This window comes from Schistocerca cancellata, chromosome 11 (genome assembly GCF_023864275.1).
Source record: "Schistocerca cancellata isolate TAMUIC-IGC-003103 chromosome 11, iqSchCanc2.1, whole genome shotgun sequence".
Lineage (NCBI taxonomy): Eukaryota > Metazoa > Arthropoda > Insecta > Orthoptera > Acrididae > Schistocerca > Schistocerca cancellata.
In genome coordinates, this window is record NC_064636.1 from 35,808,241 (window position 1) to 35,820,682 (window position 12,442).

The window sequence follows — 12,442 nt, forward strand, 5'->3', positions numbered from 1 at the left end:
GGACCTGGATAAACTGAAAGAACCAGAGGTTGTACAGAGTTTCAGGGAGAGCATAAGGGGACAATTGAAAGGACTGGGGGAAAGAAATACAGTAGAAGAAGAATGGGTAGCTTTGAGGGATGAAGTAGTGAAGGCAGCAGAGGATAAAGTAGATAAAAAGACGCGGGCTAATAGAAATCCTTGGGTAACAGAAGAAATATTGAATTTAATTGATGAAAGGAGAAAATATAAAAATGCGGTAAATGAAGCAGGCAAAAAGGGAATACAAACTAATCAAAAATGAGATCGACTGGAAGTGCAAAATGGTTTAGCAGGGGTGGCTACAAGACAAAAGTAAGGATGTAGAGGCTTATCTCACTAGGGGTAAGATAGATACTGCCTACAGGAAAATTAAGGAGACCTTCGGAGAAAAGAGAACCACTTGTATGAATATCAAGAGCTCAGATGGAAACCCAGTTCTAAGCAAAGAAGGCAAAGCAGAAAGGTGGAAGGAGTATATAGAGGGTCTATACAAGGGCGATGTACTTGAGGACAATATTATGGAAATGGAAGAGGATGTAGATGAAGATGAAATGGGAGATACGATACTGCGTGAAGAGTTTGACAGAGCACTGAAAGATGCAAGTCGAAACAAGGCCCCAGGAGTGGACAACATTCCATTAGAACTACTGACGGCCTTGGGAGAGCCAGTCCTGAAAAAACTCTACCATCTGGTGAGCAAGATGTATGAGACAGGCGAAATACCCTCAGACTTCAAGAATAATATAATAATTCCAATCCCAAAGAAAGCAGGTGTTGACAGATGTGAAAATTACTGAAATATTAGTTTAATAAGCCATGGCTGCAAAATAGTAACACGAATTCTTTACAGACAGAATGGAAAAACTGGTAGAAGCTGACCTCGGGGAAGATCAGTTTGGATTCCGTAGAAATGTTGGAACACGTGAGGCAATACTGACCTTAGGACTTATCTTAGGAGAAAGATTAAGGAAAGGCAAACCTACGTTTCTAGCGTTTGTAGACTTAGAGAAAGCTTTTGACAATGTTGACTGGAATACTCTCTTTCACATTCTGAAGGTGGCAGGGGTAAAATACAGGGAGCGAAAGGCTATTTACAATTTGTGCAGGAACCAGATGGCAGTTAGAAGAGTCGAGGGACATGAAAGGGAGGCAGTGTTTGGGAAGGGAGTGAGACAGGGTTGTAGCCTCTCCCCCGATGCTATTCAATCTGTATGCTGAGCAAGCAGTAAAGGAAACAAAAGGAAAAATTCGGAGTAGGTATTAAAATCCATGGAGAAGAAATAAAAACTTTGAGGTTCGCCGATGACATTGTAATTCTGTCAGACAGCAAAGAACTTCGAAGAGCAGTTGAATGAAATGGACAGTGTCTTGAAAGGAGAATATAAGATGAACATAAACAAAAACGAAACAAGGATAATGGAATGTAGTAGATTTAAGTCGGGTGATGCTGAGAGAATTAGATTAGACAATGAGACACTTAAAACAGTAAAATAGTTTTGCTATTTGGGGAGCAAAATAACTGATGATGGTTGAAGTAGAGCGGATATAAAATGTAGACTGGCAATGGCAAGGAAAGCGTTTCCGAAGAAGAGAAATTTGTTAACATCAAGTGTAAATCTAAATTTCAGGAAGTCGTCTCTGAAAGATTTTGTATGGGGTGTAGCCATGTACGGAAGTGAAACATGGGCGATAAATAGCTTGGACGAGAAGAGAATAGAATCTTTCGAAGTGTGGTGCTACAGAAGAATGTTGAAGATTAGATGGGTAGATCACATAACTAATGAGGAGGTATTGAATAGAATTGGGGAGAAGAGGAGTTTGTGGCACAACTTGACTAGAAGAAGGGACCGGTTGGTAGGACATGTTCTGAGGCATCAAGGGATCACAAATTTAGCATTGGAGGGCAGCGTGGAGGGTAAAAATCGTAGAGGGAGACCAAGAGATGAATACACTAAGCAGATTCAGAAGGATGTAGGTTGCAGTAGGTACTGGGAGATGAAGCTTGCACAGGATAAGGTAGCATGGAGAGCTGCATCAAACCAGTCTCTGGACTGAAGACTACAAAACAACATCTACTACTACTACTACTACTACTTTTGTACAAGAAGCGGCTGTAAATAAAAAGGTTGTTGTTTGTATACAGAGGGGTCCAGATAAAGTAGACACTCTTTGACAGTTAATATCTTAGGAACATGACATATTATTGCAATTTTGTGCTGTAACATAGTGTATAGTTTCCTCATCAGATTGTGGCATGGGTCTTCCAGCAGATGACATTGTAGCAATGAATGAAGTAAGATTGTCATTTGAGCAAGACAAGGTCGTATTGAAGTGGTACTAGAAGCACGAAAACGTAATGGAAGTATGACAGTGGCAAAATGTGTGCGGCCACCATCATGTACAACAATTTATCATATTTGTGATAAATTTGGAGCCAACGGTAGTCTTAATGATGTGAATAAGGAAAGGTGTGGCTGACCAAAAACATAAATAAGTCCAGGTTCCAGTGCTGCTGTGTTGCAAAATTTTATTAGGTCACCTCAGAAATCTGTAAAGCAGGGCGCACATGAAAGTGGGTTAAGCCAATCAAGTGTACAATGAATTCTGAACTCTTCAAAGTGGAAAGAGTAAATTCCAAGATTGCTGAATGCTATGAACGAGGATGACACAGATTGAGGGATAGAGTACTGAGAGTGGTTTGAAGGCATGCTTTGTGAGCGTGAACAGTCTGCAGGGATGGCTATCTGGTCTGACAAGGCACAATTTAAGCTGAACGGCACTGAAAGCAGCCACAACTGCATGTACTGGGCTCCTGAAAACGTTCTTGTTCACGTGGACAAACAAGTCAATCAATTGTGTGTTAATGTATGGTGTGGTCTGTCATTGCGCAGTTTGATTTTCTCTTATTGCTTTCAAGGTACCATAAATGTTGAGGTGTATCTTCATATTTTGCAAACACAGATTTTACCTACCAGCTGAGAGGTGTTTGAAAACATAAGATTTATGTATAGCAAGATAGTGCTCTGCCTCACTACATCAGAACTCACGTGGATGTAAATCTACCTGGATGATAGATCGTCAAAGAGGAGTTGTTCAGTATCCACTGTGGTCTCCAGATGTTACACCTTTGACTTCTACCTGTGGGGGGGACCTCGAAAAATGAAGGTTTCAACAAAGCCAGTTACACTGAACGAGCTGTGAGAAACTATTGAGGCATCCAGTGTGGCTGTCACACCAGCAAAACTGACAGCAGTAGTTTGGCCAACAGTTCAGCAGCATTAACATTGTTTGCCTGCTAATGGGGTTCACTTTAAACATACAAAATAACCTACCTCCCCCCCCCCCCCCCCATGCAAGAATTGTAATAGTACACTACGTGATTGAAAGTATCCGGACACCTGGCTGAAAATGACTTAAAAGTTTGTGACGCCCTCCATCGGTGATGCCGGAATTCAATATGGTGTTGGCCCACCGTTAGCTTCGATGACAGCTTCCACTCTTGCAGGCATATGTTCAATCTGGTGCTGGAAGGTTTCTTGGGGAAAGGCAGCCCATTCTTCATGGAGTGTTGCACTGAGGAGGGGCATCGATGTCGGTCGGTGAGGCCTGGTACGGTTTCGTCGTTCCAAAACATCTCAAAGGTGTTCTGTAGGATTTAGCTCAGGAGTCTGTGCACACCAGTCCATTAAAGAGATGTTATTGTTGTGTAACCACTCCGCCGCAGGCCGTGAATTATGAACAGGTGCTCGATTGTGTTGAAAGATGCAGTGGTCATCCCCGAATTGCTCTTCAACCGTGGAAAGAAAGAAGGTGCTTAAAGCATCAGTGTAGGCCTGCACTGTGGTAGTGCCATGGAAAACAAAAGGTGCAAGCCACCTCCATGAAAAACACGACCACACCGTAACACCATTGCCTCGGAGTTTTACTGTTGGCACTACACACGGTGGCAGATGACTCTCACCGAGCATTCACCATACCCACACCCTGCCATTGGATCACCACATTGTGTGCCATGATTCGTCACTCCACACAACATTTTTCCAGTGTTCAATCGTCCAATGTGTGTGCTGCTTACACCATGCGAGGCGTCATTTGGCATTTACTGGAGTGATGTGTGGCTTATGAGCAGCTGCTCGGCCATGAAATCAAAGTTTTCTCACCTCCTGCCTAACTGACACAGTACTTGCAGTGGATCCTGATGCAATTCGGAATTCCTGTGTGATGGTCTGAATAGATGTCTGCCTATTACACATTACGACCCTCTTCAACTGTCGGCGGTCTCTGTCAATCAACAGACGAGGTCGGCCTGTACGCTTTTGTGCTGTGTGTGTCCCTTCACATTTCCACTTCACTATGAAGTCGGAAATGGTGGACCTAGTGATGTTTAGGAGTGTGGGAATCTCACATACAGATGTACGACACAAGTGACATCCAATCACGTGTCCACGTTCGAAGTGTGTGATTCTGTGGAGTGCCCCATTCTGCTCTCACGATATGTAATGACTACTGAGGTCGCTGATACGGAGTACTCCTGGCAGTAGGTGGCAGCACAATGCACCTGATATGAAAAATATGTGTTTTTGGGGTGTCTGGATACTTTTCATCACATAGTGTATGTCCTTTTGATCTGTTAATATTGACTGTCAACCAGTGTCTGTTTTTTCTGACCCCTCTGTATGTAGCATGTTGTGCCCTTAGTACTGATAAACACAGATTGAATTTTTAAAACATAGAATTGGCGAAGTGTCATTGTTTCCCCGTCAGTAGTTAATGGTTTTCTGTGAGTGCATTGTAGGTGATCTGTAACCACTGTGTAAACAGTGATAAAAGAACTAGCAAACTTGTTACTTGCCTATTGGTTGCATTTAACTGCTTCCCTGATGCCTATGAGTCTCTGACACACATCATACAAGCAGTTGGGCAGACAAATTAAGTAAATATTGATTAACCCCTACTTATAATGTTCCTATATGAGTATATTCTGTAGATTGTGTCGAGCAAGATTGTCAGACTTGACTTCATTGGTTGGATACTGGGAGTGTACTGATGACTAAACAATGGAGCAGCCCGTTTTAGACTACTGCTCAAGAGTGGAGGACCTGTACCAAATGGGACTAAAAGTTAGTCCATATATACCAAATGTGACTAAAGTCTTTTCCCCCAACATTTGAGGCTTTAATGAAACAAATTGGTTACATGTGTATCACTCAAAGTATTTTCCATTGCTGGCAACTCTTTCTCCCATCTTTTGGGGAGTGTACGAATCCTGCTAGAAAAAATTGTTCATCTTTTGAAGCGATCCACTAATCGGTCCAATTTGTGACTACTTCGTGAGATCGGAAGTGTTGGTCAGCCAGGCCATGTGCCATTGCTCTAAACAGGTGATAGTCAGAGGGAGCAATGTGTGGAGAATATGGCGGGTGGGGTAGGACTTCCCATTTTAACGTTTCCAACTACGTTTTCACCTCTTTCGCAATGTGAAGTCGAGTGTTGTCATGCTGCAAAATCAGTTTATTGTGCCTCTCGCTGTATTGTGCATTTGTCTTTTAATGTTCTGCTCAAACGCAGTAATTGCGTCCGATAACGAGCACCTGTGATTGTTTCACTCAGTTTTAACACCACATAGTACAGAACGCCGAGCTGGTCCCACCAAATGCAGAGCACGATCTCGGAGCCGTGAATATTCGGTTTGGCTGTCAACGTGGAAGCATGGCCGGGATATCCCCATGATTTTTTGCATTTAGAGTTAACATAATGAACCCGTTTTTCATCCGCGGTAACAATGTGATGCAGAAATCCCTTCCGTTTTTGCTCTGAAGCAACTGTTCACAAACACACAAATGCCGTTCAACTTCTCTCGGTTTCAGCTCACACGGGACCCAAGTCCTCCTTTCAGAATTATGCCCATAGCCTGGAGACGTTTTGAAGTGGCTTTCTGTGTCACTCCCACTAATCGTGCCAATTCTTCTTGAGTTTGACACGAGTCTTCACTCAGCAATGTCTCCAATTCTGCATCTTCGAACACATTCTCTCTTCCACCACTATGCCGGTCTAAGACATTAAAATCACCGTTCTTGAAGTGTTGAAACCACTCAATACACATTCTTTCACTAATAGCGTCCTTAACATACGTATCTGAGAGTATTCAATGAGACTCAGCAGCTGTTTTCTTCATACTGAAACAAAACAGTAACACCTCCCGCAAATTACGAGAATTAGGCCCGTAAACTGACATCTGCAATCAAGAACAACTGTATGATGCAGACAAATCAACTAATGTTTGAATGAGGTTATGTTGACCGAGGTCCAAGCTAACTGCCTGGCGTCTGCGATCTGTTTCTTTCGACCGCTACGTTGTCGCCACCTATCGGCAAACGGCGGAAGCAAAGTTGTACACCTTGTAGAAATATACCACAACTCCATACATCTTGCTCCTGTTGGCCTGTTAAAAGATAAAACAATTCCAGTGCGCAAACAGGAATTTAATTAGTCATTCTCTTGCTATATGTGAATGTCATAGAGACCCTGATACTCGCTGTAGTCTACAGCGGTTTGCAGAGAGAGATTCGGTCGCGTGGACTCGGATTTCCGGTCGATGGAAAACTGTAACATCATAGTACTGGGCGCTAAGGTTTATTATATGATGCTTGATTCTGTACCATCAGATTTGTTTACAATAACAGGGTGTTTACGAACCGGGACATCCGGGAAAAACCCGAGAATTTTTTCATCCAGGAGAGGACGGGAAAAACCCGAATTTTTTAGAATTCCGCGATTTTTTTAGAATTCCGGGATTTTTTGTTTTAGTTTTCGGTTAAATTTTTATGCTGACTGGTAAGAAATATTCAAACAAAGGATAGTACTGTACCCCACTACTGCAGAATAATACTGCAACAATAAAACATGAACGAGAAAAAAAAAACTAAAATAAAAATTAAGATGCAAAGGAAATGTGCCGTGTACAACAACAAAACACAGTGCTCACACGAGCATCTGCCAGCAGCAAAATGTGTCAAAGGCTTTAGGAAGACTGCAATGCTTCATAACAACAAATTGCCTCCGATGAGCGTAACGTCATAACTGTTTACATTGGATTCGTGTGAGCAGTTGCGCGCGGGCCCTTGCGCATGCGCAGTTAAGTCGCGTATGTGTAGTACCTCCACCCACTTCTGGCTACAAAAGTGTGGCTGTTATTAGCTGTATAAGCAGTAGCAAGATGCTACTCGGAAAATTTTTTCTGTCGCGCGCAAGCTGCCATATTCGCTGGGAGCGATACGGGGTATCTGCCCCGGGCGGCAATTTCAGTCAAACATTAATCGCCTTGCACAACAATTAAATTATTTTTGTCGGTTTGCTAAAGAAATGTGGTTTTTATTAATCTTTTCCGCTGAGGCAGTATATTTGTACGAAATGTTTAATTCCACACTATTGGCTAGTTTCAACTGTTCTCTGCATTTCAAAAGAGCGTGTTTTCGTCTTCTTGCAAGTATGGCATTATGTCATAATAAAGAACCAAAAATGAAAGAATACAGTATTGGTAGTCCAAGAAAATTTACAACCGAATCTGGACGTACGAATGTGCACTTTAAACTGAATTATGGACGTTATTATGGTCCACGAAGTTCCGATGCTCTTGGAATATCCTCTGATGTCTTGTTTCTTTTATGACGTAACGTAAGATCTTTTAATGTTTTACACGTACGAACATACGGGCTTCTTGCGTCGTCGTAGCTGCGCAAACGGTGTGAGACCTGTTATCTGGCGCCCTCTGGCAACTGCTGAAACGGACCTCTTTGTAACAGGTCGCGGGAAAATATCGCGAATGATTGATTGAAAATCGTTACTTTCAAAGTAAATTTCCTTTTACCCAAGATGAGCTATGTGCGATGAATTTCTTTAATCACAGAGCGTTTGACTCTCATTTAAAAATCAACTCTTTGAGTACAAACATTTAGAAAAATTTCGAGCCCAGAATATCAGATTGTATGTGAAAGCTTTGCTTTTCTTGTAGCAACACTATGTATATTAATTTAAACCATTAAATTTTCCTATTTGTGTGTACGCGCTACTTAACAGTGATAATTCTATTGGCTGACGACATGACGTGTCCTATGCATTGAATATCCGCTGTATCGGCTGGCGAGATCACGTGACGTGAGCTACAGCCGTCGGCACACGGACCGTGCTGCCGAGCGTTAACGTTGAGCGTGCCAAGTTCAACGTGCTGCTGAACGCTCAGGAACGATGCCACTTATGCATACGGTACGTGGGCCCCAACGTGGTATATACGATCGCAACGCACTCCAGCGGCAGTTGAGGGATGTTTCTAGTTCATAAATCACACTGTTTACTCAACGGGCGTGCGTAAAATTCCCACGTTAGCTCTATTAAAAGGCACATTTCCTCCATCGTCCACGAAAAGGAAAGTACCATGTCCAATCAGTAAGGACACAGGCTTATAAAAGTTCCGTTACAAAGAGTGCGTTACAAATTTGGAATACTTCTCTGCATAAGATAAACATTGTTTTATCATTTCCACATTTTAGTAAAATCCCAAGGTCAGTCTTACTTAATCACTGTTCCTAACCAGTAGCAGAATCTTTGGAACATGTGAATTACGAAGCAAAATATCTTTATACAAGTTGCGCAAGCTGTCCTGTAGATTAAGCCAATCGAACAAAGTCACCCCTCAAAAAAACGTGAACTTATATTTATATAACATCAAATATTATAGCATATACTTATATTAAACTAATAATAAAGTATCAGAACCTAATAAAAACTCGAATGTTAGGAAAAAAATTTGGAAGTGTTAGGACGCGAACCACCGCCCCAACAAAAACTGACTATTAGACAGAGACTCCACTCATTATGCTGTACGAAAAGCACACTGACATTGCATAACCACATTGTTTTCCCTCGAGCTAAAAACGTTAATCGTAGATGATTATGTTACTAATTGAAATTTAATTATAAGAAATTGTACCAAGAACAATGCGTTTTGGGTGGATCTTCGCTGCCTTCAAATAGCCTACTCTCAAAATACGTAAGTTACAATAATTATTTTATTGGAACGAATCATACGACTAACAACGGGTTTTCCAGTGATTCCCAATTTGATGGTGCTCAGTAACGGCATACATACGTATACGCTTGAAAAGAACGCCAATATGGCGCCTCACAACTCTGTACGGAAGGGAGACGGCGTGCGTGTGACGTAGGTGGAGTTGTGCCATCTCATAGGTCAACGCTCAGACGCACGCTGAGAATATCTGACATGCCAGATATTGCTCAGCACGTTCGGAAAGACTCCCGAACGTGCTGTTCCACGGCATGACGTCAGAAACTCGGCGCGCTCAACGCTCAACGTTCGGATGCACGGTCCGTGTGCCGACGGCTTACGACTGGCTTACGAAAGCACGTTGGAATCTCGGCAAATTGATAAGTTTCACAGTTCCGAGGGGAAGTATACTGTTACTTAACACGGAAAAAGTGTATTTTCACCCGGGAGAAAGTGTATTTTTAACCGGGAAATCCGGGATTTTCTTTTCTTTGTCCACGTATACACCCCGAACAGGCGCGGCTCGTGGTTTCTATACTGGGGAAGGCTGCGGCATTTATCAATCGGAGCCAATATAGACCTCTGGTTACGTTACAGATTAGTCTGACATAAACAACTAAGAATTCAGGGGGAGGGGGGTGGGCAGATCACTCTCTACCCATAATTTTACGTACTGTGTCTTCTATAATCAGGTATTAATTTATTAAATATCATTAGAAGCTAACTTCGAGTTAAAATCTTTGGTTAGCGTTTTTATACGTCATCATTACATTTTCTGACACTTTGCAGCAAATCATATGAAAAGACGCGTTTCGGAGAGATCTTTAATGCGATGAATGTTAACTTTGCGGCTGCTTCATATTTTTGGTGTTTTCAGTTCTAAATTTAAGGCGTTTATTGTAGTTTACCTCCAAAGCTCGAAGTTAAATGTTTTTCGCTGGAATTATGTTTTTTTCACCTTTGCGTGAAAATTCTTTAAGTCAGTGATACCAGTTTCAGTCCAGGCACTATCAGTACTATTTGTACGAAGACAGGTGAAACAGAAAAATGCATTTTTCACTTCACAACCACACAACCACTCAGCTGCATCGTACATTGCTCCATTAAAACTGCGTTTGTATCCTTGCCTAGATTTGCACTGTTTCTGTTCTTGATTGATCGTTAGATCGGGTCTGGGTGCACCAAGTTCTTTCACTCGCATCCTATGGCCGTGTTGCAAGTTTTTACCTATTAAATTGCACACTGAATTCATATTGCGCTGGTTTCACACTCGCGGTATGTCGCAGATACTCACAAGCAAGTAAACTCACTAAAATCCTGCAAAATACACTCCGAAAAAGAAACTTGCTAATATCACACAACAAAAGCAGTCAGCATCAGCAAGCAAGGAAAGTAAAGTCACAGGACAAATTTCGCGCGCTTTGTCCTCTAATCACTTATGAAACTCTCGCTAGATGGCAGTGCTGTTGTTACGATTAGAGAGCCTGTAGTTACGGTCGTGTAGTGCACTCTGGCGGGATATTTGCAAACTTATTGCATATGTGGATAAAATAGCCAATGGTAGAAACAAAACAACAACTATGTAAAACATTATCAAAACAATAATACTAAACGCCGATTAATGACGCATCGAAGCGCAGTAGAGATGTGCAGAGACAGAGATTGGATAGCGAAGTTTCGGCCCCTCTGCATTCCTTTTTACATAGATAGTGGAACGTGAAAAACGTGTGGTGGTTGGTATGACACCCTTAGGCTGCAAGCTCTGAGCCTTCGGGTCGCCCATAAAGAGCACGCCCCAAACCGCTACTACATGCAGCTTACGGAAGTTCCAAGGCGCAGCCTAAACACTACTAACCGTTCGGAAAACATCTATTGATACAAATAATTCCAAAAACGTTGACCGTCGTTATTTTAATCGGAATGGGAAATGTGCGAAATTCGTCCTGATAATTTAAATTTTGTAATATGTTCTTGAGAAATTTACTTTAACATATGTTTTGGGGCGGCTTCACCTCAGAGCCTTTAATTACGAGCCGCGCCTGACCCTGAATAAGAGGCAAGCAATTAAACAATTTCCTCTCTGTTTTTATTTCACAGGTGTCAACGGTTTTCTCTAGATGACCTGTCGGAAAGCCCCACCGACGAAGCTGCAGTGTGCAAATTCCGAAAGAAGATGAGGGTACGGAATTCTTCTCACGACGGAAGAAGAAGAAGAAGATCGGACCGCGGCACTGTCTGTGGTAAATCCTTCGAGCTGTACTGCGATATATGCGGCAGAGGTTTCAGCCGGATCTCATATTTGAGGCGGCACGCGGCTACGCATTCCGAATCGAAGAGGTACTTTTGCGACCAGTGCGGGAAGTCTTTCGGGCGCTCCGACAACCTGAGAGAGCACGAGCGGCTGCACGGGGGGGAGGGCTACGGCTGCGACGTGTGCGGCAGCGTGTTCTCGCAGCCGAGCCAGCTGAGGCGGCACGCGGTGCTGCACACGGGCGAGCGGCGCTTCCGCTGCGACGTCTGCGGCACGGCGTTCCGGGTGCGCCGCTACCTGCGGGACCACGTGCGCGTCCACACGGGCGAGCGGCCGTTCGCCTGCCACGTGTGCGGTAAGTCGTTCACGCAGGCGGCGCACCTGCGCGTGCACGCGCGCCTGCACACCGGCGAGAGGCGCCACGGCTGCGACGTCTGCGGCAAGCTCTTCTTCCGCCGCACGCACCTCAAGCTGCACGCGCGCGTGCACACGGATACGGGGCTTCGGCAGAGGCGGAGGAGGGCGCGACGCTAGAGAGGTGCTGTTTGTTATACAGGGTGATTCAAAAAGAATATCACAACTTTAAAAATGTGTATTTAATGAAAGAAACATAATATAACCTTCTGTTATACATCATCACAAAGAGTATTTAAAAAGGTTTTTTTCACTCGAAAACAAGTTCAGAGATGTTCAATACGGCCCACCTCCAGACACTCGAGCAATATCAACCCGATACTCCAACTCGTCCCACACTCTCTGTAGCATATCAGGCGTAACAGTTTGGATAGCTGCTGTTATTTCTCGTTTCAAATCATCAGTGGTGGCTGGGAGAGGTGGCCGAAACACCGTATCCTTAACATACCCCCATAAGAAAAAATCGCAGGGGGTAAGATCAGGGCTTCTTGGAGGCCACTGATGAAGTGCTCTGTCACGGGCTGCCTGGCGGCCGATCCATCGCCTCAGGTAGTTGACTGTTTATACCAACGTTTAATACACCACCTATCAGGAGGTTTAACACCATACGTCGTTCGAAATGCACGCTGAACGACTGTCGTCGATTCACTTCTGCCGTACTCAATAACACAAAAAGCTTTCTGTTGAGCGGTCGC

At 43.4% G+C, this 12,442-nt stretch overlaps 1 protein-coding gene across 1 annotated transcript in view; it reads left to right on the plus strand.

The window, feature by feature from the left end:
- Nucleotides 1-11,867, plus strand: part of LOC126108156 (zinc finger protein 239-like) — a 96,515-nt gene extending 84,648 nt beyond the window's left edge. Inside the window, exon 10 of the mRNA XM_049913400.1 lies at nt 11,180-11,867. Coding sequence (XP_049769357.1) covers nt 11,180-11,867 — 688 coding nt within the window. The remainder of the gene's footprint in view (nt 1-11,179) is intronic.
- The last annotated feature ends 575 nt before the right edge of the window (nt 11,868-12,442 follow it).